General features: G+C 37.0%; 2 protein-coding genes across 3 annotated transcripts in view; one reads left to right on the top strand and one right to left on the bottom strand.

The window, feature by feature from the left end:
- LOC131982326 (Golgi apparatus protein 1-like) overlaps positions 1-19840 on the bottom strand; it is a 40480-nt gene extending 20640 nt beyond the window's left edge. Inside the window, exons 1-10 of one of the 2 annotated variants that reach the window (XM_059346947.1) lie at positions 19077-19840; positions 10834-10863; positions 8329-8415; positions 7099-7314; positions 4824-5027; positions 3310-3381; positions 3035-3221; positions 1686-1903; positions 829-950; positions 525-626 (exon numbers count right to left, since the gene is read on the bottom strand). In XM_059346947.1, the coding sequence (XP_059202930.1) occupies positions 525-626; positions 829-950; positions 1686-1903; positions 3035-3221; positions 3310-3381; positions 4824-5027; positions 7099-7314; positions 8329-8415; positions 10834-10863; positions 19077-19457 (1619 nt within the window). In that variant the 5' untranslated portion in view covers positions 19458-19840. The remainder of the gene's footprint in view (positions 1-524; positions 627-828; positions 951-1685; positions 1904-3034; positions 3222-3309; positions 3382-4823; positions 5028-7098; positions 7315-8328; positions 8416-10833; positions 10864-19076) is intronic. The other variant, XM_059346954.1, reaches the window with a different exon arrangement.
- Positions 19384-25915, top strand: LOC131982357 (troponin I, fast skeletal muscle-like). The gene is made up of 6 exons (XM_059346986.1): positions 19384-19521; positions 22807-22843; positions 23854-23982; positions 25044-25133; positions 25480-25656; positions 25829-25915. The coding sequence occupies exons 2-6, from the start codon at positions 22814-22816 to the stop codon at positions 25913-25915; spliced, it is 513 nt and encodes a 170-aa protein (XP_059202969.1). The 5' UTR covers positions 19384-19521; positions 22807-22813.
- The last annotated feature ends 1097 nt before the right edge of the window (positions 25916-27012 follow it).

Here is a 27012-nt window from a genome sequence, read left to right as displayed (position 1 = left end):
ACACACACACACACACACGCACACACACACACACACACACATCTCTATGTTTAAACCCCCAAATAGGCACAAAAATATAACCAAAATTACACCATTTACCAGAGACAGAAACTTCAAAAATAGAAATTATTCCTGGATTTTCAACTTTTTCAACCGTACTTGAACAGATCATGTGTTATTTAAGCTTCCATCAGGAAAAATAACAGAATCTACACTTGAAATATATATTTTTAATCTAAATCCCTTGATTATACATGTGTATAATTAAAATGTAAAAAAATAAAAGTGCATAAAAAACATGATTCAGCAAAATTAGTAAAAATGGAAATCTGATTAATCTGTTAAACCCTTTTTCTTTCTTTTTTTTTAAGTTTTCTTCACTTTATCTGGAGATTGCAAACTCAGAAAAAGCAAGTAAGTGGATCTTGAGTTCAAGCAATTATTTCTGAGGTTATTATTATTAATAATAATAATAATAGTGTTTAAAGTCTCAGAGCAGAAGATGTTTGAGGATCCAGACTCACTTCCAGTCTCTGGAGATAAAATACTGCAGCTCCAGCAGCCGGTGCTCACAGTCCTCCACCATCTTCTCTGTGTACAGGTGCTCCATCAGACAGGACAGGATCCTGCACACACACACACACACACACACACACACACACACACACGTCTCCAGTCTGGTGTCTTTTTCGGTAAATACACACCTGGTTTATCAAGCTTAACGAACAAAATAATAACTAAAAGTTCAGATAAATTGACACAAGACAATAATATGTGCTCTGTGTGTGTGTGTGTGTGTGTGTGTGTGTGTGTGTGTGTGTGTCTCACATGGGATCTCCGTTGCGGATGTGTTTGCAGGCAGTCTGGATCACGGACTCGCAGGCCTCGTTAAGCGCTCGGTCGATCCGGTAGTCTGCTCCGGGGTCGGCAGACTGGATCAGAGTCTGCAGCTGGAGCAGGAACAAAAAAAATGGATTTTATAACTATTTCTATATTCTATGTAACCCTTGTGTACTCCTAAAAAAAGTATAACACCCATGCTCCTCAGGGGTCAAAAACGACCCCCTGATTAGACTAGACTAGATAATTTTCATATTTTTTTCATTATTATTGGTCAATTTTAGTCAAATATACAAAATTAGGCCTCATTTCAAGAGAAAAAAAAGTAATAAAACCTGAATATTTTTTTAATAGTTACAGTGAAATAATAATTTCTTGATGGGAATACACAGAGTAGGTTATGTCAACTTTTAGTGAAACTTATGTTTTGAAAGCATTGTTCATTTTTGCATGTCAGCAAAAATAAAAAAAAGTATAACGACCATGCTCCTCAGGGGTCAAAAAGGACCCCATGACATTAGACTGGTTTTAGGACATGTGGAAAAAAATTATTACCAACTTTTTTTTCACCTTTTAAGACAACTCATGACCAACACATTGATATATAACTTTCATATTTTTTTCATTATTATTGGTCAATTTTAGTCAAATATACAAAACTAGGCCTCATATCAAGAGAAAAATATGATAGTCTTTTTCAACCACACTCAATAATGGGAATATATTACAGATTTCGATGCGTAGATAGAAACTTAAGCCTAATTCTGCAGCTGTAATGACTCTTATTTCAAATTTAATCAGAAAACATTTTTTTATGAATAGTCCTCTAACTGTGTTGGTCTTACGGCGTTCTGGCAGGCGCTGTCCACGGTGGTGCTGCGGTCGCCGCGGCCGATCCTCATCAGGCAGTGCAGCGTGCGGCCCTTGCGGTGCAGCCCGGAGCAGTGCGTCTCGATCTCGGCTCGGCAGTGCAGCACGATCTCCGGACTCAGAGAGAAATCCTCCATCAGCATCCGCCGGTAGTCTAACATCTCGCCCTGACACTCGCCGCTGACCGGACGACCTGCACACCACAGGACCAACAGGGGGCAGATAAAAGATTTAAACATTTACTGGGATGTATTTACATTTTAATCACATTTAGAGGTGCATTAACCCTCTGATCCCTAACAAGCTGTTTCAGGGCATTTTTGCTCTTTTTACATTTTACTCACTGTGCTCTTGTGTTTCATTGCAACATATAAAAGCTATAGAAATCTATAAGTCCTGCAGCTCTAAGGAATCAACACAATCATGGCTAGAAGTGGGAACAACGCAAACATGTCTTGTGCAGAATATCACAGTTAGAATGACAGAAATCATAAAAAAATGTTGAATTTCTCTGATAAATGATTTTTTTAAAAATGGAATGAAATGGAACTTATATTTAAACACTTTTCCAAGTGGCCACAAGTGTCATGCATGTTGGAAAATAAAATTGTGTCTCCATATATTGTACATATTGAAGTATTGTCATGTTTGCAGCCCCTTCTGTCCCCTCCTCTCAGCTCTGTGTAAACACCCTCTCCTGTCCTCTCCTCTCTGCTCTGTGTAAACAGCCTCTCCTGTCCTCTCCTCTCTGCTCTGTGTAAACAGCCTCTCCTCTCCTGTCCTCTCCTCTCTGCTCTGTGTAAACAGCCCCTCCTGTCCTCTCCTCTCTGCTCTGTGTAAAAAGATTTTCAGTGAATATTTGTCATGTGATCGTTGGTCTCAGCAGAATCAATCATGTCTTCACAGTGTCTCTGATGAGCAGAATTAAATGTTTTTAACAGGATCTGGTTAGTGCAAACACTTTATTTTAAATAGCACATGTAGAATAAAGAGATTCTCACACAAAAATCAACATTTTAAGCTTTGTTTTGTTACTTTTGGAAACAGAAAGTTCAAATCCTGACGATAATGCCTGTTTTTACAATTTAATGTTAAATAGCGTATTTTGGCAGTTTTTTAAAAAGAAAACATACTTTTCAAAGTAAGCTGGCAGGTCGGTGGGTTCATTCATTCATTCATTGGGTTAATATTCTTTCTATCCACTTGGGGGCAGCAGGGCACCATTTCAACACATTCTGACATATTATCACTTTATAAGGTTGATGTGGCTCATGTGTGAGTGACATTATAACCCCTGTTTGAATGTTAAAGCAGCATGACTCACCGCGGTGCACGGCAGCCTCCAGACACAGCAGCAGGTATGAGAGCCGAGCCTCGCGGGCTCGAGGCAGGTTGGTGTCGAGGCTGCAGCGCTGCTTCCTCAGATCCGCCTTACAGGCTTTAGCCAGAGAGTAACTGACCCTGTAGTCCTGAGAGATCAGCTTCTGACGGGTGGTCAGAGCGTCACGGCACTGTGGAGGAGAGGAGAGGAGAGGAGAGGATGAGTGACTGAAATAAGTTCACTATGATCCCAAAACTGCAATCCTGAGCTGGTCGTACCTTCTCTGACATCGCCTCCTCAAACTTGTGATTGAACAGACATTTGTAGACTTTCCCTTCTCCGGCCTGAGTCTGTGGAGACGAGGAACAACAGATATTCTATCATAGTAGGGTTGTCAAAAGTATCGATACTCAAAAAAGTATCGATACTAAAACGTTGTATCCGTATCGTTGTATCCGTATCGTTGTATCCGTTGTATTTTCAAAAGTATCGACCTTTTTTATCAAGCTTTCCTAACATTGTGCACAGCATACAACCTCAAAATATTGTTCTAATTGTTATTGTTTATAGTATTTTTTTTTTTTGCACTACCTCAGACCTGAAGCTTGTTATCATAGTTGCAGTTTCTTTTTGCACAACTGTTTTTTATTATTATAAATATTTAACCTGTGGTTCTGTTAATTTTTACATGTTGCATTTTTCTTGTCAATAAAAATATTTCTGTTAAATTTTTGGGGTCTTTGTTTTTATCCTGGTGGTATCGAAAATGGTATCGATTATCGAATATTTTCCTGAGTATCGATATCGAGTTGAAAATTTTAGTATCGTGACAACCCTATACCATAGTGCTAGGGTTTACAAAACTAATGATTAATTCATCTGCACATTATTTCCTTTATCAATTGATACATTCTTTTTCAATCAAATGTCACAAAAGAGTGAAATAAGCTCTGTGTAAATTCCAAGAGCTTCCAAGAGAATCAATTTAGTTTATTATCATGTATGACAAAAAAAAGCATTCAATTCTTGCATTTAAGCACCATTGAGTTATCAAAACAGCTACCAATTCATTTTCTCAAACAACTTATTTAATCAATCAATCGAAAAATAGATTCATCTGTGAACTGCTGAACTTACTTACTGCCTGTCTGTCACTGTCTGTACTTTCATGTAGATTTTAAACAATTTCTCAGACTCGTTTGTCGGTGCATAACAATAAAAATAGAAATAAAAATAAAAAATAAAAAGCAAGAACTGCAAAGTCAAGAAACGTAAAAAGAAAATAGAAAAACATTACAAGACAAATATAGAAAAAGTATCAGTAGAAAAATATATCCAATATATATTTGTTAATGAAAGTACAATTTATTGTTAGAATAATAAATAAGAAACAATTGCAGTCTTTGAATACAGATGTTTGTGTTAATTCTTGTTCTGAGTAAATTAAATAAAAAGTTTTCCTTCCCACATATTATTTTTGTTTGGACTAATTATAATTTGCTTATAAATTTGACTAGAAAAAAAGCTTAAAAACTGTCTGCTGTTACAAATAGTTTATTTCTCTTTCTCTTCAAGCCAATGATCGATCTTTGTAGATAGAAACAATAAAACTGTTTGATTGGAACAGTGTGCAGACCTCCTTTATTCTCTGAAAATAAGTTTTTTTTTCTAGCACCGGCATGTGTGCACAGTTGGTCCCTTTTTAAAAACAATGCTGCCAGTAATAAAACTGATTCTGAACCCCAGTTATGCACCATCTCAATATGATCTCAAATGTATAAAAGTCTCTTACGTTCTGACAGAATCTCTCGCGGTCGTCTCTGCAGGAGAAGTAAAGATGTCTGTCGAGGTGGAAGTCGTCTGACGACAGCTCGGCCACGCGCAGGATCGCCCTCTGACACTCGTCTTTGATTGGTCGGGCGTGATCCTTCTGCTCCGCCTCCCTCACCAGCGCCTTCTCCAGACAGGCGATGACCTCGCCCTGAGAGTGGACGTCCTGACGGGGAGTAACAACAACCAGTCAGTAAGTTGGAAAGAAACACTAAAACACACACACAACCACACACACACACACACACACACACACACACACACACACACACACACACACCTGCACTAAAAAACATGATCACATCACCCCGGTCCTCTGTCGCTCCACTGGCTCCCCATCCGTCACCTTATTGACTATAAACTTCTACTAACTGTTCACAAATCCCTCCATGGTCTTGCGCCTGCATACCTGTCTGACCTTCTACACCATGTAAGAAATAATTTGATAATTCTTTCTTTTTCTATCTCTCTGTCTGTCTCTGTTGTCTGTCTCTGTGCGTGATGCGGGTCACTATCAAAGGTCACTATCAAGTGCTTGCGTACATGTATGTGCCCTCTCTCTATGCATTTATATATTGGTCGTGCAATGTGATTTTGATACAATGATTATGTTTGTGTGTTAATATTGTTTTAAAACTATGATTGCTTTAAATACATGTATCCCAACTGCTTAAACTGATTAAGATTCTATAATCACAAAGAATATATTGTATGTTCCATATTTTAGATTTTAGAATACATGTATACATTACAAAATCCGTGTCTCCAAATTATGTCTGTAAGACATAACAAGGTAGAAGGTTTTGTTGAATGTTTTGGTGAACAGGTCAGGTCAGGACTTGATGTGCCGGGCATCAGAAGATTGTTGCCCGGTGACATGACGTGTCCCTGTATTGATTAAAACTGACGAATCGGCGGATCAAGAAGGCGGAGCTTCCTGAAAAAGAAATCTATCTTCATGTCTGAGTAAACAATTGTTAGATAAATAATGGGTTCGAGGGAAAGGAGGGGGGTTCAGACTCCACAAACTGAAACCCGTCTGTGTGTATCAGGGACATGTAGAGTGAACCAGGAGATCTCTCTAACTGTACATTTCTTGACGCATTGTAATAAAATTATCTTAAACTGAGAACTTGGACATCTCCTGCTCATCATTCCCCATCAAACGATCTGCGCAGAGAAATAGGTGAGGATTTTCTGTTGGTGTCAGATAATTCAATTTTTAAGGTTCTTCAAGCTATTTTTCTAACAACCACCACACCCCCTCCAGAGCTCTACAGTCAGCTGACCAGCTGCTGTTGGAGGTGCCCAGGTCCAGATTAAAAACAAGGGGCAACAGGGCCTTTTCAGTAGCAGCCCCCAGACTCTGGACCTGCCCCCCCTCCACATACGTGCAGCGCAGTCCCTAAATGTTTTTTAGTCTCACTTAAAAACCCACCTCTTTTCTCTTGCCTTCGATTAAAGTTTTCCTCCGGCAGGTGCTAGAGAATAGTGTCCCCTAGTAATCCCTCAGAGCCTTTAAAATGATCCCTTCTTCTTTAAATTTATTTTAACTAGGGCTGGGCGATATGGACCAAAAGTCATATCCCAATATATTTAGGCTGAATATTGATATACGATATATATCCCGATATTTTTATCACAAAGTGAGAGCAAATGTTCAGTCAAAGTCAAAGCCAGATATGACATGTCACAAGTACTTTTATTGAAACCATTTATTTAAGTGAACATAAATACTGAATAACAACAGGAGTACCTTTAAAGTGCACATTTAAATAAAAAGAATCTTAATAATAAAATAAAATAAAAATAGCCTATGACATAAAATAGGGCAATCTTTTTTGGAAATAAATATATTTATATGAGAAAAGAATAACAATCATTACACAAGAACTAAAAATGACAAACCCTAGTAAGCATTTATATATAAAGACAATTTTTTTTAATATGCGATATGGTCCAATTCCATATCACATTTAAAAAAAACATCGATATATTTTTTATATCGATATGTTGCCCAGCCCTAATTTTAACTCTTGCAGGCAATGTCTTTTAACCCTTGTTTTTGTTTTTTGTTTTTGTTTCTTTCTTTCACCTTTGTCAATTCTGTATTTTATTCATGCACTTTTATGTGAAGCACTTTGGTGCGGCTCAGCCGTCTGTAAATGCGCTATAGAAATAAATTTGACTTTGACTTTGACACACACACACAGACACACACACACCAACTGACTGACCTTGTGTCCCACGTTGATGCTGCCGCAGCGCAGCGTGTTGATGTCCTCTTTACATTTGTCCATGAAGCCGCAGATCAGCCGGAAGTCGCTGAAGATGATGCTGGTCATCTTGGTGATGTACTGGTTGCACTGGTACTCGCTCACGTTGCCACGGTGATCCACCAGGCAGGACACCAGGTAGCCCCGCCCCCGCTCCTCCTCGTTACACTCCTTAATCTGCAGGCATCGAACGCGTGACACGACAAAAGGACAGGCAGGATTTAACTGATTAACTATTTTTTCAGGTGATACAAGCAAGATAAATTCAAACCTGAATTATTTTTTAGTTTAGTGTTTTTTTTTCATATTTATTCTCATTATTATCGACCCAAGATGTAACTAGTTGTCAGTGTTTCGGTTCATTTTGTAAAAAATAAGAAAATTTTAGATTAAGACGTTAAAATTAAACGCCAAAGGTTCGGTTTACATTTTTGTGCTACCTCCCAATATGCAAATGCCTTCATCATTGTTGTGTTAAATATAAAAAGAAAATGTTCAGTACTGTGCAAAAGAAGAATTGATGCTGGTTTGAAGGGTGCTCACACCAAATACTGATTTGATTTAGATTTTTCTTCTGTTCACTCACTTCGCATTTTGTTAATTGATAAAAAATTATCTATTAGCATTTCTATTTTTTTTAAAAAGTATTCTTATTTTACAGCATTTTAGCACACAACTGCCTAAAACTTTTGCACAGTAAGATAAGATCAGATAAGATAAGATAAGACTTTATTCATCCCGCAGTAGGGAAATTTAATCATCACAGCAGCTCAAGATACAGACACATAAGACAGATACATACATTCTATATACATTATATACATACATTTCTGCTATTTGGCATTTATTATTAATACATGTTTTTTGTGTTTGTTTGTTTTCCTAAAAGTACTTTGTATTTTGCAGATATTGCACATTGGAGAAAATATATTTTAGCATGTTAAATAGGTTGTTGCATGTAGTAGTATGAACAAAAACTAATACATATATTTCAATATATACAGAGATATTCACAGTATAGAATAAGTGGTATATGACATACATAATATCGTATAGTACTGTAAATATGTTGTTTACTTAAATACCAATACTGTTAAAAAAAACAGTTATCAGATTAATTATGTAATCAGTAGTCAATAAATCCCATTTAATCTGGCAGTAAATTAAACCTCTTCCGCGCTGCTCACTGACCTCATTGATGGTGCTCTTGCAGACTTCTGCAGCCACAGACTCAAACTTTGGATCTGTTGTCAGGTTGAGTTTATAGTTCCACAGCAGCTGAAAGAGAAAAAAAACATTAATACAGTAGAGACTTCTAGATTATTTATAAATTACAAACAAACCTGCAGCCCATATGGGCACAAAAAGCTTTTGTCATTAATCTGCACTGAGGGAATTTAAACTACAATCTGAGCGTGAAAGACTTGGATATTTACCAAACAGAGAGAGTCTAATTGAGTTTTATTAGTTTTTATTTGATATGGATCACAGCAGCATCAGAATATTAGCATTCAAGACCAAACAATGTGTTTAGTGTCTGCAGTGAATCTTTACTTTACTGGAGGCTTTACTTATTTAAAGATAAAGAGTTAAAATAGAACAATCAAACATTCACAAATCCCACTAATGCAAACACAAAATACAGATGTGTGGATGGATGGATGGATGGATGGATGGATGATGGATGGATGATGGATGGATGGATGGATGGATGGATGATGGATGGATGGATGAAGTGGATGGATAGATAGATAGATAGATAGATAGATAGACAGACAGACAGACAGACAGACAGACAGACAGACAGACAGACAGACAGACAGATAGATAGATAGATAGATAGATAGATAGATAGATAGATAGATAGATAGATAGATAGATAGATAGATAGATAGAAAAGATTATCCTCTACAATAACTCCCTACATGCTTAAATTGAGCAGGCAAACTCATTAAAATAAGCAATAATTAATATAATTGTATATTATGGAATAGCGGCATTAGAATGAGCCAGACGACACCGAGTTTGAGCTTTTGTGCCTGAAAGTTTTCTCTCAGTGGGTGGATTGATTATTGATTAACCAGTAATTATTACAGTACAGTATATAATTTTGGCACTTTTTAAAGGTTTATGATTGATCATGTGTCCTGTCTGTATCTTCTTTTACTCCCTGTGACTCATTACACAACTCTACACGTCCAGGGGAGCAGGAGACAGATGATGTGTGGTTGCTATGTGTCCATATTCATTCTCTTTTAGCCGTGCTTTAATACCTCTATTAATAATAAAAAAAACTTTGTTGCATTTGAGCTTTTAAATAATATGCCAATAATCATTTATTGTGGTCCACTTGTCAGCTCTACTGGTGTCCTGCTGTCTTTTTAAGTTATTTTTTGGGCTTTTTCAGCTTTATTTGACAGTATTAAAGACGGAGAATAATAGCCTAATGGCCTTATGAATTCAGAAAATGTGAGGACGAAAATAAATGTGTTAGAAAGACATTTCAGCATCACAGTTTTTAAACATCACTCTTCAGTGAACTGTGTCCTTGGTGGAAATCTGAGAGCATTTTTCTAGTTATTTACTATTTATCATTATTTATTTCCCTTCTTTATTCAGGAGTCTATTGACTCTGAAGAAGTCTGGCTTCTTCTGACCCCTGATGCAGGCATTCAGAGAAAAGTTGGAAAAAGTTTCAAGTTGGAAAAAGTCATCAACAGAAGCTGAACTCTGTTTTTACAAGATGGTGACACCTGATTTTGTCTATAATGTTTATTATCTGGTTACACATTGACATGATGGGTTCATTGTTGATTGTGAGTCTTGCGATCAGGAGTATAAAGAGTTTGCATGCAGATCAGAGCTGCGCTGATACTTTCTGCTGAGTCTGAAGCAGTTCTGAGAGATTAAACGTTTGTGATGAAAAAATGCTGTTGAGTTGCATTATGGAAATGATAGATTCCTGCATGTGGCTTGACCCAGTCCAGTAACGATGAGTCAGCATGATGTTCACAACACAATGCTGTGCAGATCTGCTCCCGGTGTCCCAAAAACTGACAATAACAGATATTTTGGATTTGTTTTAAATATGCAAATAGGTGTCCTGATGTCTCTGTTGTGTTTAGATTGTTCTATTTTTCTCCCTTTCTGTCTTTTTGTGTTTATTGTTTTGCTGTCAGCGAGGCTCTGGCTGCAGCACGAACAGATAACAGAGACTGACAGTCAGACCGCCCAGAAAATAACAACAGCAGCACCGTGTGTGTGTGCGTGTGTGTGTGTGTGTGTTAGAGAGACATGTTAATTGCAGCCAGTGTTTTCCGGTGCTGCTGTAATAAAGACATAAGACCAAGTGGCTCCATTAACCTTGTGTCGTTGCATAAACCTGTGAGCCGTTAACTGCAGTGAACTCTGAACACTTTATCACTTTATCATCCAGAAAACAGCTAAACGAGCTGCGGCAACATGTTAAACTCAGAAGAAGAGAAACCTCAGACTGTCAGAGGGCAACGGAAGCTTGTAAAGGTCGTCAGTTATGGTTATTTCTATTTATAATATTATATAACCTTTATTTTATGAGGAGATACTGAAGCCTTTGTCTTTGCACACACTTATATCCATCACCTTCATTAGACCGAGTAACCATTTAGTGATTCCTTGCCATTTCCGTGTGTGTGTGTGTTTGTGTAAAATACTTGCATGGTTACAGTCAGGAGCGATGTCAGATTCCTGCAGAAAAACAGAGAGAGAAACAAAAATAAGTCTGTATATATATTTTTTCTCAACAGAGAATTATATTTACAGTAAACATGTTTTCTTTTAGAATTTGTGGGGGATCCCCACTTTGAAAAAAAGTGGATTGCCAACATTGCCAACTTTTTGTTTATTTGAACGAGCCGCCCATAGAGAAACTTTTCGTTCTTCTGTTTCCTTCGATTTCACACTGTCACTTCACTTCCACCTTGGTGGTAATTACTACGACCACAAGAGGGTGCCACTAAAAAACATGTTAATAAAGCAGCTACATTCAATGATCTGATAACAACCTGCTGGCCTGCCAGCAGGCTGACTTGCCCGTATTTAAGGGATGATAAACACACATCTTATCATCTGGTAACATCTGTGCATTAAACATAGTAGCACAAAAACTGGAGGCAGCTCTTCTGACTCTGTGCAAAGATCTCAATCTGTAAAGCACACGATCCGCATATCGTGTCTAAATCGTACTCAAACTGAGAGTTACGTAGGGTGCAACGTTAATTTTGACACAGTGAGTCAGACAAACATGCTGCCGGCTCTTGTTACTGCACTCCAGTCACGTTCTTTTGGAGACTCGACCTGCCTTTGAAAAATGACCCTGTTTTTATCTGCCTTTCTTGCTCTCAAAAGAAACCCTGGAACCTGCTTCACGGTGCAGCCCTCTGGTCCATGCGATCGAAATGCAACGAGTGCCTCAAAAGAGTCCGTGGAGAAAGTTTCTGCAGCCTTTTCAAATACACATTCTGCAGAAAGCAACACTTGTGCAGAGTCAAGCTTTGTGTGCATAAGAAACAAGCAAGATAAAATGCACACACACACACACACACACACACACACAAATGTGCCTAGAAAATGTCTCTTCCAACATTTAAGCCACAGTTAATACGAACAAAGCAGCAGAAGCTCTTCACAGACATCCTTGACTATCAGAGGAAACGCAGCTACAGAAGCTTTTCTTGCAGCTTCGCGTCACTTTGCAGCACGAAGACATGAAAGCACTTGATGTAAAGTCTCCTCGGCCCACGGGAACACAGACAAAAACCCCTTCTTCTGACTCCAAAGCGTCATTTCCACTAAATGTTTCAGAGACAGAGGGACGGATGTAATGAGGAAACAGACCCTCAGTGGCCTCCGAGATTAGAATTACCAATTAGTAAAAACTATGAGTTATTAATTAATGAAGGAGCTGTTTTATTCACATCAAAGGCTTCTGGAACTGGACCAGATTAATCAACGAGACTGATCACACTGAAGTGGTAACAGAGGCTAATTGTGTTGGGTGGAGGGGTGGGAGTAACGTGACAGAACTCTCTTTATATCACAGCAAACCTAATATGATACACTGAGAAGCTGGCAGTGTGAAACCAACCTCTGTACATTTAAGATAACAAAAGCTTTATTGTAGATTTACTGTTAGAAACAGAAATATCTTTGTGGTCTGCAGAGCCAGACCGTGCCAGCGCCCTTTTAAAATGACATTAGATTATTATCTGGCAGTGATGAACACACAGAGAATGAGCTACTGTTCTTTTGATTCGCCTCTTTAGCTCATTGTTTTGTTTTTATGGCACTTTTACTGTTTGGTTTAGTCTCTGCGCTCTTATCAAGCTTGTTTCCAGCTTCTGCAGGCACAAAAAACTGCCTAACCAACCCACAGCAGAAAGACACAGTTATAGACCAGCTGGTGAACTTATTGGAGCATTTAGCAGCTAAAGAGATATTTCCCTCAGGAGCTGGTGGAGACCAAAAACAGAGCTAAAAGATTAAGGTGATTACTGGACGTAAATCAATCAGGTGACACAAAAACAAATGCTAATGATGCTAGACGTGTAATTAGTAGACGTGTCATGATTCTCCAAAACAGAATCAGAATTAGGACTGTCACGATAACAGTTTTTTAGGACGATATATTTTCCCAGAAACTATCACGATAAACGATAGTATTGTGGAGTACATCCTTTTCCACAGCAATGCATTTTTTTAAATCTCAAGAATATTAAACACTGAAATTGAAATGTGGAAAATAAATATTAAAACATCCTAGATAAATTAAACATAAACAAATAAACATTATCAAAACAAATAAAATAGATTATCGGGTTCTCAATTCTCTTTTAACAGAAATTGCACTGAGATAAATATCATATTATTATATATTATAAATAATATATAAACAGCTTTTTCAGAGTTTTTTTTTGGCGATATTGACTATCTTGACAGGCCTAATCAGAATCACCTTTATTGTGATTACAGTACACAACGAAAATTAAATGCTACTCCTTGGCGTAATAAAAGAGAAAAGGAAATACAAACAAGAAATAATATGCAAAAGAAATAATGTACAAAAGAAATAATGTGCAAAATAAAAGATGTGCAAAAAAAATAATGTGCAAAAGAAATGCAGTAAAAAATTGGAACACACTTTAATTAAGAACACAATATAAAGAAATTAAACAAGGAAAATAGATAACATAAAATGAAATAAAATATAATATAATTTAACATGTAAACACTATTATTATTATTATTATTACTATTATTATTATTGCACTTGAATAAATAATAGAACCACAAGTCGATTGGACATTTCATTTTAAGGCCACGATTTGAGTAAATTTTCACATTATTCTTTAAAAGTTGGCCAATAAGCTACCACAGAATGTTTAAATTTTCAAAACAATTAAAAAAATGAATTTTTTTCCCTTCTGTACCAAATTGTGACCCCAAAACCGAGAAACATTTTAAAGATAAAAAGTAATCCCAGTGGGTCTCATGTGGAGTCTACTTATTCAGAATCAGAACTGAAATCGGCCATAAAGTTGGCATAAAATATTTTTTACCTCTTCCCATTAAATGATTGTGACAATGTGATTTATTCTTGACAGATATAGTGTATATCTTCTCACAACTTTAGTTACAAATCTCTTCCAAACATGAAACTACAATTAACAGAGGATTGTGTCTGAAAACAAAATTATTCCAACTTTATGGGCCATCATGTATTGCGCCTCCTGCTGTTTCACAAGTCGAATATTGCAATATTGATAAAATTGTTCAGCCCCAGTAAATCGACCAAATTGTTACTTTTATGTATGTATTATGCATGTCCTGTTTATGTCAGGAGTCAACTTTCCATCTCACTGTTTCATTTTTAGTTAACACTATACAGTTTTTCAAAATAAAAGGGCAACAATGACAAAATAAGAATCACATTTAGCATTGAATAGTATAATTTAGTTTGAATTTGTCGACAAATATAAACTAATATCTTTCATTGTTTACAAAGTCCTGTTTTTATCAAGAAAAAGAGGTTGTTAAGAAAATATTTCATCATGGCTTTTGTTGATTAAATTACCATTTTCTACCTTGTTAAAGATCTCCCGACCCCATAGAGTCATCCTGTCAGCCCTCATTAGGGTCCTGACCCCGTCATATAGTTTTATTGTGATTTAAAGTAAGAGTATTTAGCGAAATAATCTTAGTCAAAATAAAAATGCAGAATCAGAGTAAAATGCTGCTCTGACAGACAACAGCCTGCAGCGGCTCTATAATCTACATCTCAGTGACAGACTGACTCGATGACCGCAGCTGGAAGTGTCCGTGATGTCCACGGGCCTGTTTGTGCTGCGGCAAAGTGACTTCCTGTCCAGCAGTTAGTTTATAACCGCAGTGCCGTTTCTCAGACATCCCTCAAGTGTCGGATTTTCAGGGTTTAAACCTCCACAAATAAATACTCAGACTGAACTGTGGCTGCATGCTGCTCTGCTGCCAGGACTGCTGCTGCTTGGCTCTGTGTGTGTGTGTGTGTGTGTGTGTGTGTGTGTGTGTGTGAGTGTCGGGGGGTGGGGGAGACCTTCTCTGGAGAAGAGGCAGATTTATAAGAGCCATTTACCTCTTCAGGAGGCCACAGCTGTTATAGAGTCGGAGCCATGTAATTATCTCAGTAAAGAGGGCATCACTCAGGGCTGCTGTGTGTGTGTGTGTGTGTGTGTGTGTGTGTGTGTGTGTGTGTGTGTGTGTGTGTGTGTTTGTGTGTGTGTGTGTGTGTGCGTGTGGTTGGCGTCATCGTGACGTCAGCAGCAGGTGAAACCGTCAGGGTCAGGGCGTATTTCACATCCGTTCGATGCGTTTGCATCAATAACACTTTAACTTCTTTAACCTGCAGTAATTCAGCTTTTATCAGCAGTGAATGAAAATCAGAGCAAAGTCAATCTGAGTATTTATATTGTGCAGACTGATTCTTATATTATTGAGGCTGACACCGATATTTATGAGCTTAAATAGAAAACCCTGTTAAAGTCAAGATTTATTTTTCTTTGTATTGCTTTATATTGACTGATATTGAAGTGTTTCTACTCTGTCAGTGAGAACGCTGAATAAAAGAAACATTTCTCTGTTTCATGCAAAACAGTCCAACAGTAGCACACACTGCAGTCTGTATATATATAAATGTTATATATTGAAGTGGTTCAGATTCCAATTAAACAGAAATCCAAAATCCATTTTCTTTCTTTTGTATTTCAGACGGATTATATTTTAATCATATTACTGACAGGAAAATTCAATCAATCATAAATAAATCATCATAAATTATCATCACCATGAAATCATAAAATGTTGAATTTTGGTGTCAGAAGTTAATTAACCTCAGTCTGTTTATTGCATTGTCTAGTGTATTTTATTTATTTATTTAAGAGCCTTCATTTCCCTCCTAGTGTTCTTTTCTTTTTATCTTTGCTCCCCTGAGTTCATTATTTCGTTCCCTTTCATGTACCAACATGTTCCGGTAATGACAATAAACGTCCTTGAATCCTTGAAGTTGTAAAGAGGGACATTTAAACTAAAAACATTCAAATAGACTCCTACTCCTATTCTATTTCTATGTTGAAACATTTGACAGCAGTCTTAGTCCCGTCCATCGATTTGCTTTTTCACCATGAAACTCATGCCGGACCAATCAGGAGTCAGTTACAGCTGTCAATCATGACATCACAGCCCTGTTTTATCTATCCTGTTTTTATCTTTTATCTTTATTTAACCAAACTTATCAACTAAACAAAGACTTGGACAAACATCAGCGTGATAAGAACGACCTAAAATGACAGAAGTAATCTTTCGGAAACATTTATTCAACCTCTACTTTGAGTTTTTAGTTTGGCTCATGTTCCATCCACTAACATGGAGGGGGCGGGGCTTGTAACCTATACTGCAGCCAGCCACCAGGGGGTGATCCAGATGTTTTGGCCTCACTAGTGGGCAGCTGTCACATCATACATCTGTATATACAGTCTGTAGTTATTAGGGTTGCAAAATTCGGGGAATTTTTAAAGTTGGAAATGTTCCATGGGAATTAACGTATAATAAACATACAATAAATATGATACAATTTGTTTTAATCACCCAAATTTACAGTTAATTTCTATCAATTCCCATAAATTTCCATAATTCCCATGAAAATTTCCAATTTGGAATATTTTCAAAATGATAATATTTTCCCAGCTTAAGTTCCTAAAATCCATCAAATTACTTATTTTATCCCAAAAAACAGAAGAGATTTAATTTATGATCATATAAGACAAAGAAGAGCCGCAAATATGAGACACTGCAACCAGAATTCTTGCTTCAAAAATGACTTAAACAAATAACCGGTTATCAAAAAAGTCAAGTCTCACAAATTTGCCTCGAGAAGCTTCCTTACACCCAAAATGTAAATCTTAACAGGAAAAGAATGGAGGAAATGCCATAAAAGCAACAGAGGAGGTGTCCCTCTTTCAGGACAGACAGATAGGAAATATATGTTGCAACAAAGCTTAATTACAATATGGATAAACCAGGTTGTCAGCCTGTGATCCTATATGCAGCATATGGAGCTGCAGCTTTTATCAGTAGTGTGCACACTAACTGGTGGACTCCAAAGCAAATTTAGCACAAAATCAACAAACAATCCTCACATTCACTTCCAAGATAACGGTCCAAGATGAATCTGTGCACGGAGGCGGCAAACATGGAGACAGATTGTGATTTAAAAAAAAATGTTTGTTGGAATTTTTTCTTTAATCACAAAGAGACACGAGAGAAGCAGAGAAGGCAGGGAGAGTGTGAGGGTTATTAACTTCACCTCACTGTGAGTCACCTGACAGCTGGATGACTGCACACACGCACACGCACACACACACACACACACACACACACACACACACACACACCAGGTTGATAATTACCTCACCGAGGTCGCAGTCAGCAGCTGCACCGTGCAGAGGCAGAAAACCTCAAACCACAACAAACCTTCCCCTCCAGATAAACACTTTGATTCTAACACGCTCTCACCAGTTGCACAGGTGGAGTAAAGGTTCATTTCACTGCATAAATAAACAAACAAACACCTCAATTAATTATTCTAAACCAGCAACTTATCAAAGATGAATGTATTTTCTTTTTAGTTAATAAAATGTCAAACAATCAGAAGCTCCCAGAGCCCAACGTGACGCCTTCAAACAGCTTGTTTGGTTCAACAAACAGCCCAAATTCCAAATATATTTCATTTATAATTAGACAAAACAGGTAAAAAACTGCCAAATAATTTCATTTTAGAAGCTGGAAGCAGAGAGTGTTTGAGAAATGACTTAGATGATTAATCAGTTATCAAATTTGTTGTCAATTAATTGATTCATTCTTCTCCACCTGTTTTTATTTTTTATTTTAACCCAAATTAGAGACTGATTTAATCAGCCTTTTACACACAAATGTGTCTGCATCTGTCAGTATCTGTATGTATGCATGTATAAACTTCTGGTGTTATTATCTATTTATTTACTTAATGGTTGTCAACTGACTGGAACTGTTTATTTAGCTTTTATTCTTTATTTTCTTAGTTCTCCTTTCTATTGCACAACAATGTTAAATATTATTTAAAAAGACTAATTTGTGTACAGAATTAGATCTGAGTGCCTTTGCAGAATCAAACTGTGCACAATCAACAAAGAAAATGTATTTTTTTATTTCAGCTCAAGGATGTACTATATCAGCTGCCAAATCAATTATTTTGTGGTTTGGAGACATTTGTGGGGACAGATTTTTTTTTTAAATCTTGACGACAGCTTGCTGACAGTCTTTTTAGTACAAGGACTCAATTATTTAGTTTATAAAATGTCAGAGAATAGTGGCAATCACATGTTCCTCTTCAAGCCACTTCTTTTGTTCGACCAGCAGTCCAAAATCCAAATATATTACATTTATACTATATATGATATATTTATACTATTTATATATGAAATAGATAAAAAGCAACCATATCATCACATTTTAAAAGCTGAAACCAGACAACATCTAAACACATTATATTAAAGTTTGCATTTACTGTTTAGATTTTTTTAAACCAGTAACTAAGCAGTAAAACAGAAGGACTATATTTCCACCAGCTGTTGGCATTTCTATGTGGCAAAAATTATTATTTGACTTTTAATATATCATCCAGCCTCATATATCCTATAGCAGCTGTTATTTTGCATGTCAACAATGTGTTGCAAAGTAACAGCTGTCAGAGGAGTAAAAGTAAAGTGGCCTCAAAAAATGGGCGTACACAAAACTGTATCTTACTACATAATATGTGCAGTTACTACATTGTAATTGTCATTGTAATTAAAATGTATTTTTTTAAAATTGGATTTTCCACAGATATGACTATGCAAAGGTACTCAGAAGGCTGTTAAAACAAATATCCAATAATGCATCATATATCCTATAGTAGTTGTTGTTTTGCATGTAAAACAATGTTTTGCAAAGTAACAGCTGTTAGAGGAGTAAAAGTAAAGTGGCATCATTCATAAAAGTGTACATTAGGCTACTGCATAATATGTGCAGATACTACATTGTAATATTGCATTAAAAACTTGTTTTTATTTTATTTTGATTTGGTAAACATATTTGTAGAATCTGCAGGTTCTAGAGTCAGGAGAAAAACCTACCTATAATTAAGCAGGTGTGTGTGTTTGAGTGTGTGTGGCTGGTGGGACACTGGCGCAGGTGTGGTTCCCCCCCTCTCCATCAGCTCTTCACCTCTGCATCAGTGTCCCGCTGGCCGCCGCGGAGGATCTAACCCACCGGGGCGACACACCCAGCGGATGCCCATCACCTCCCGGGGACCGGCGTGCACCCTGTCAGCTCCGCGCCCGGCGCCCGCTTACCTCTCTGCGGTCCTGCAGGCATTCCAGCACGGCCAGGTTGTTGGTCCAGGTGTGCTTGGGGCAGAGGCGGGACAGGTCCTCCCGGCAGGCCTCCTCCTCCGACAGCTTCCAGCCGGTCGCCCTTCGAGGCTGAGAGGCCCCAGCGGCGGCAGCGGCGGCAGCAGCAGCGGCAGCCGCGGCAGGTGCATCCTTGGCCGGGGGATCGGCGGCTCGGAGGACCGGCGGGTTGGGCGGCTCGGCCGGGCCGCTGGCCGCCTTGGAGCCGAGGACGGAGCCAAAGCCGCAGAGACACAGAGACGACAACAGCAGCGGCAGCAGCTGAGAGTAACTGTACGCCGCCATCTTCACACCACTGTCAAGCTGCTTCTGATGAGGATGCATCACTTCCGGTCAATGAGTTCAAAATAAAAGTATCTGGAACAGAGTAAATACCACACAACTTCCGGTCAGTTTTATTAAAATTGAACAAGTCAGCTTTTGGGACTGTATTGTGGTAAGAGAACGACCAATATGGGATTTTCGAGACAGATACTGATTTTAGAGAGGAACATTTTTTAAGTTAGAATTTTATTTGGATTCTGCACAGATATGCCCATACAAAGGTACTCTGTAGACATATTTAGATTTTGTCCTGTTTATTATTTTGCACCGATATGGCTATGCCTTTGCAAATCTACTCAGAAGGCTGCTTTTTTTTCAAGCAACTATTTTCTTTTGTATATACTTTGCACTGATATGACTATGCACAGGTACTCAGAAGGCTGTAAACATTTCTATTGATATTTACATTTCTTTATATTTTTGCCCAGATATGACTATGCAACTAAGTGAGTTGAGTTATTTGCTACTTTTAAAACAAATATAATTAACTGCCAGTGTGTGTACACTATGATGAGATTCTTCAGAGATTTCAAACTATGCCCTTTAACCTCAAAATGTGTAATGCAAAATTTTGGGCAGTTTTTGGGCAGTTATTCGCGACTTATGTCGCGAAAAATTCGTATTCTTAGAGAAAAGTAATAGCACACCGATCCCGATCGAACCGCACGTTTTGATATATAATTTGTCCTGCAACTCTTCAAGTTGTAGGACTAGTAGCGGGACGAAATTGCGTCCGGAAGAGGAAGAAGAAGAAATCCACAGTATAACAATACAGCTATTGCTGTATGGGACCAGTGCTTGGTGCGATTGACCCGTGGCCCTAATAAATAAAAATATTATTATAAAAGTATTTTATTTGCACAACATTAGACAGCAAGAAATCCAAAAAAACAAAGAAGAAGAAAATAAATCAAAAAGCCACTCAACGAGATGCTTTAAGATAAAACTTTAAGGGAAGGGGAAGAGCATTTGTGTGTGTGTGTGTGTGTGTGTGTGTGTGTGTGTGTGTGTGCGTGCCTTTGTGTGCCGTCCCCTCCCAGTGTGTCTGAGCAGCTGAGTATAAAGGGAACCAGTAAGAGCAATAAATCCTCCCAGTTTAGAGCTGACAGCTGCTGGGAGTCTTTTTCTGGTTCACCACCAGCCGCACGTCGTCCACAGTTAGTTACTGTATTTACTTTTGAAGTTTTTTAAAAGTTTTTTTTTAACCTTATCTCACTTATCAAGCTACATTTGATATATTTAATTTGTTTTAACATATTACACTCCAATAAAGCTTGCTTCTTTAAATGTGACCTTTACATTTAGGAAAAAGGATAAAAAAATATGATGATGATGATGATGATTATTATTATTATTATTATTATTATTATTATTATTATTATGCAAATTGCAACTGTCCCCTTGTGGATAAATAAAGTTTATAAATAAAATCTATCTTTATATTAAGCAAGTAACTTTCTTTTACTTTAATGATAATCACTTTTGATAAAGCACCTTGCAAACACAAAGTTATGAAAGTGCTTTACAATAAATGAATAAAAATATAATATAATAAGTGGTTAGGAGCTCAACCTTAGGATATAAACAAGATAAAATAGTTTGATAATTTTAAGGAAGACAGAGTTTTATATCTTCAGGCAGCTTCATTTCAACATCAAATACTTTTATAAGCATTTTTGTAAGGATTGACTTCACATGAGTCTATATCAGGCAGAATGTCTTTATATTAACTGAATGAGTCTCTGCTGAGATTCTGTTACTGTCTGAGAGAACGAGACAAACAGAGAAGAGAGGAGCGTCAGCTGTCTCAGACTCCAGCTGAGCTGACTCACAGAAATCCCTCCAACAAACTGAGCTCTCATTGTCCTTATAGACAATCATGTGGTTGCTGCGCTCATTTTCTCTCCAAATATCAGACGGTTCTTTATGAATATCAGACGTTGGTGAAGTAGCGTCAGTCTACTAGCTGAGTTATTACAAATTTACTGACATTTCCCTTTTAAGGTTTTAATCAAACTTTTGAACAAAGAAAAGATTTTTAAAAAACCAACATGTCTTACTCTGTCTGTGTCTCATCATCAAACCTACTGATTTTTACTGAAGGTGTAAAAAGTAGCTCACAAAATAATAATATTTATTTATTTTACATCAAAATACCATTAAGCGGTATCCTAAATTACAAGGGTGTTGAGACAAAACAACATGTATGATAGTAAAAAGTTAGAATAAAGGATAGTAAACATGCAATAGAGTGGATATTAGAATAAAAGAAATAAATACAGCTTTAAAATGGAATGAAATAAGTAGATAAACCAGATAAAATTGCAGTATAGTGAAAAGCATTTATAAATATAGCATTTACTTAACCTTGAGTCTAAACAGGTAAAGGGCACTGTGTAAAAAGTCCATAAAAACTGAATGTATCAAGTTACAAAAACAAAAGTGTATCCGTTTTAACATGAGGTATAGGCTATTGTCTTTGTACCGATTTCAGTAGAATTAAGGACAAACAAACAATCAAATTCTGTTTTATTTACATTTTAGATGACGTCCCAACTGTTTGGGAGTCAGGGTTGTAGTTTTTTATCCTAAAAAGTCTCAGTAGTTTCCTAAAACAGCTGCTATTTCTAATTAGGATCAAACAAACAGGAGGAAACAGTGCATTTGCTGAGGACTATTTTCAGCGGCTGATTAATCCACTTTTGGTGCTCTAGAGACGGTGTGTGTGTGTGTGTGTGTGTGTGTGTGTGTGTGTGTGTGTGTGACTGAGTGTTTATTGATGTGTTTTTAATATGTGATTTTGGAGCTCTGTGGCACAGAAGAAAAACATATATAAGACTTTGATGCACATATTTTAGTGGGATTTGTTGACATTGAGATTGTGTGTGTATAATCAGCCTTATCCTTCACTTTAAGTTAAACCGAACCCTGAAAAGCTGAACTAAATCTGTGCAGTGTCCTCATCATGGTCCCACTTTGTCCAAAGAGTCTAAAGATGCTTCCACAAGAGAATTCCTGAAGCGTTTGTTTCAGGCTCAGCTGCCACCACCGACCCCTCAGTCTGCAATCCACCAGCAGCTTCTGGAGACAACTGCTACTGTACACACACACACACACACACACACACACACACACACACACACACACACACACACACACACTGAACCAACATCTATAAAGAGGGCAGGGAGCTGTGTGGTATTTCCACTCATCTCTCAGGAGTCAGCTGCAGTCAGTCAGGATGGCTGAGTGAGTCCCCATCTGAACTCTGAAACTTTAGGGAAAAAAACTCACTGAATCACTTTTAATTTAAACTTTTTCCTTCTTCTTCTTCTTTTTCTGTTTTCAGGAAAAAGATGACGTCGAGCCGCAGGAATCACCTCAAGGTAAAGTCAAATGATGTTAATGATGTTTTTTATTTGATTTTAAAATGTGTGAGAGAGTTTAATATGTCACAATCATACATTAAAGTATAGATTATTTACTGTAAAATCATTTATTTACATACTTTAAATACTGATATATATATATTTCTATAGTTCTCATTCACACAGACTCGCTTTTTGTTTATGTGACTAACTCAACCTTTCTTTTATAAATATGAAACATCTTCTGGGACATGAAACATTCTCCTTAAAGTTTAATAATCATAAACTCCACCACGATGACTCCTTTTCATTCATCAAGTTTTCCTCTAGTTTCACTCAGGATAATAAATTAATCCTTTGTGTTGTTTATGAAGCAAATCTTTTTTTAAATATTTTAAATATCTTTTAATATTAAATGTGCCAAACATTTACCCCTTAATTGTATAAATGAAATGAAGTGGAATGAAATGAAATGAAATGAAATGAAATTACCTAAAAATGTAAATGTTGCCGTATATTTCAGACTAACTGACAGCAATACTGTTATAAAAATGACTGCATGCTCATCCTTTAATTGTCCTTTAATTGGTAAGAAAAATATCAGAATTTCTTTTATAATTACTTATTCAATTAAACTTAATTAGTATAATGGTGGAATAACTGTTACATGAAGCAAACACGGACCCAACATTTACAGCAAGAGAAAGATAGTTAAAGAAGATAAATATAAATATGCACTGTTTTTTAGAAAAGCATAACAAAATATAGACATTGAAGTAGAACACGAGTACTATTTTATTTGTCTGAAACCTTCTTATTTTGGGTTGTATTAAACATTTCAGCCCCTCTGACCTTTTATCAGCTCTTTACCATTTTATCAAGTGTATTTTATTAGACTAAATACAGTATTTACATGTTTTAAAGACAGTTGAAAAGCAGCTTCTCAAATAAACATGAACATTAATAAATCTTGCTGCTGAGCTTCTTTGAACTCTCTCCTTTCCTCCTCCTCCTCCTCTTCCTCTCAGAGTTTGCTGCTGCAGATCGGCGAGTCGATGCTGGAGGAGGAGGCGAAGGAGGCTGAGAGAGAGAAGCTGCAGTACATGGAGGAGAACTGCCCGTCTCTGTCCATCTCCGGAGGCCTGCAGGAGCTCCAGGTAAACCTCCTCCACCTCTTCTGCTGCTGGGTAGACACAACAATGTTAGTACAGAGACACTGCACTGCTTGCACAAAACATTTAAACATATTATATTAATAAACACACATTATTTATTGTTTAAGACTTCAACAACAACTCAGGAGTCTGCTGCCTCATGGGGAAACAGAAACCCCACGAGACCTCCTACTGTTGAAAACAAACAACATGAAAACTTAATTATCTTCTAATTTTGGTTTGGATGAATCTCTAAAGACTCTCTTTACATCCCAACTTCCTTCCCTCCTTCCTTCCTTCCTTCCTTCCTTCCTGTATCCCCCTCCCTCCCTCCCTCCCTCCATCACTCCCTTTATGTCTTTGTTCCTTCCTTCCTTTGTTCCTCCCTCCCTCCTTCTTCCTACCTTCCTTCCTTTCTTTCATTCTCTCTTTCTCTTTTTAAAAATGACCAAATGTTTATTTTTCACTTGATAATAAACAGTCTAAACCCAAGGCGGCCCATACACTTTTAAAAGATTAAAAAACATGTTGATTTAATTAATTAAATCATAAATATATTTGAAATGATCAGTGAATAAAATTACTACATGCAGTTCCCATCACTTCTGCTGAGTTTTTCATCTTTCAGCTAGTTTTTTCTAATTTTATCACCCACAACTGAATTGTTTTTTCAGTCACTCTCATCATCCCCATTTTCAGCAGCAGCTGTTTTGTCTAACAAAGTTCTGATAATCACATTGTACTCTTCCCTCCCTGCACCAAATAACGGAGCATTTAGCAGCAGAAGAGAGAGATATTTCCCTCAGGAGTTGGTGGAGGCCAAAAACAGAGCCAAAAGAGAGAATATTGGACACAAAGTGACAAAAATTGGCTTAAAATGTTGAGAGAATGGATTCCATACCACATAAATATCCTCAGGGGCCCAAAAACTGCTTTTAATGTTCCTAATAGTCCTTCATTTATATAGCATTTGAGACAATGGAAACACAGTTTTGTTCCTTTATTTACTGATAATAAACAGGATGGATCTTGTCTGATGTCTTACCTTTATCTCTCTCTATCAGGAGCTGTGCCGCAAACTCCACAAGCAGATCGACGCTGTGGACGACGAGCGATACGACATGGAGCTCAAAGTGAAAAAGTCAGACAAGGAGGTACGTCTTCTTCATGTCTGACCTTCTGCCAGAGTTTTTTATTGACCAAGGTTGTTTTTCTATATAAAGCGTAATATTACATATCTACACCAGTAGCAGCTACACCATGTTTTATACAGACAAAACAGGGCTATAAATTTGAGCCTTTTTGAATCAGTAACTGTGTAATAATTAATGTCTCATTCTCAAATTGTCCACAGAAACAGTGCACAATTAAACAATATCAACAATAATTTTATCTGCATCTTCAAGAAAACTCGATCCAACTATTTTCCAGCTGAAACACACTGTAGGTTTTTAAATACACACACTCGGTGACGGTCTGAGTGACTGGTTTCTCTGTCAGGTTGAAGACCTGAAGATGATGGTTCAGGACCTGAAGGGGAAGTTTAAGAAGCCGGCTCTGAGGAAGGTGCGGATGTCTGCCGACGCCATGCTCTCCGCTCTGCTCGGCTCCAAACACAAAGTGTCTGTGGACCTGAGAGCCAACCTGAAACAGGTCAAGAAGGAGCTGAAAGAGGAGGTGAGTGCTGCAGACAATTACAGCACGATTACATTTAATTTAGTTTTTATTGATTGCTCTGTTTTCCCAGGTTTCATCTCTAAAAATCAAACTTAAACTTAAGAGTCTTAACCATTTATTATGAATGATTTGCATCTATCTGCTTCTTCTGTTTGCATGTTTTTCTCTGCAGGAGAAGCAAACAGGCGACTGGAGGAAGAACATCGAAGACAAGGCCGGCATGGACGGCAGGAAGAAGATGTTCGAGACAGAGGCTTAAACACACCAGGGTGTTGTTCTTCTGTTCATCAGTATTATTCATTTTCTGTGTATTATGTGAGTCCATGTTGTTGGCAGTGTGTATAGAATAAATAAATCATGTGGTGCTTTTGTGTGTTTCATTGTAATTATTTGATGAATCATAAAATATGAATAGGGTGCTACAGATTATAAATACTCTTTCAGGATTAACATATTTTGGGAGAGCAAAAGTTAACACTGTAAAGTTATGCAATTAAATTACAAATAAATAAAAACATAACATATCGAAATAAACAATAAATTAACATTAATAAAACACTTAAAAAGATTTTTAAATACATGTTTTTGTATGTTATTACTTCACCTGTATTAAAGTAGCAGTATAGTATTAAGAGCTTTATAATAATAGGCCTACCTAAAAAAATCTGTAAATATGGATTTTCAGAAGAGATTTAAAAAAAGGTCAATCTATTTAAATTTTTGTCCTTTATTGTTAAAGTTTAGGACATAAGCAATGATTACATTGCACTTTCTTGCCACATTTAAATATAATGTTGCTTAAGTTTTCTTCTTCTTTGTATCAGGCTGGATCATCAACTTTAAGTTGGGTCCTGCTTTAAAACCTAATCTGTCTTGAAGAGGGGCCCTGCATGTCAAAACTAACTAAAGGGTTGATTAAAAAAACACTTAGTTTTAAGACCTTCTTTATTTCAAATAGGGGCCCAGCAGCAATACAGAAAGAAGATAAAAACAGAATATGATAAGAAAATAAGATAAAAACAGAATAATAAATAAAATAAGATTACTTTTTCTAAGTTTTTTTAATGGTTTAAATGTGCAAAATAGGTCAGTAATTCGATTCAAAAGTGGGAATAACACATTATATAGATCCATTACACACAAAATGAAACATCTCATGCCTAAATGTATTTCATTTCTTTGAATTATAATGATTATGGCTTACATTTAATGAAGACCTAAATATGGAAATGTTGGCCTCTAAAAAGTATGGCCATCTTTATGACTCAATACTTGGTTGTGGCTGTTGACTACTACTACTTCTACATATTCTAATGTATTGAGATCATTGAGATGCGCCTGTACATCCAACGCGGC

The sequence above is a fragment of the Centropristis striata genome, chromosome 2, assembly GCF_030273125.1.
Source record: "Centropristis striata isolate RG_2023a ecotype Rhode Island chromosome 2, C.striata_1.0, whole genome shotgun sequence".
NCBI classification, from domain to species: domain Eukaryota; kingdom Metazoa; phylum Chordata; class Actinopteri; order Perciformes; family Serranidae; genus Centropristis; species Centropristis striata.
This window is presented reverse-complemented; position numbering and strand designations above follow the sequence as displayed.

Bases quoted from the DNA above. Each gene is read 5' to 3' on its own strand.
- LOC131982357 (XM_059346986.1), top strand. From the start codon at position 22,814: ATGACGTCGAGCCGCAGGAATCACCTCAAG. The intron at 22,844-23,853 runs GTAAAGTCAAAT...TCTTCCTCTCAG, and splicing joins GCCGCAGGAATCACCTCAAG to AGTTTGCTGCTGCAGATCGG. The intron at 25,657-25,828 runs GTGAGTGCTGCA...TTTTCTCTGCAG, and splicing joins AGAAGGAGCTGAAAGAGGAG to GAGAAGCAAACAGGCGACTG.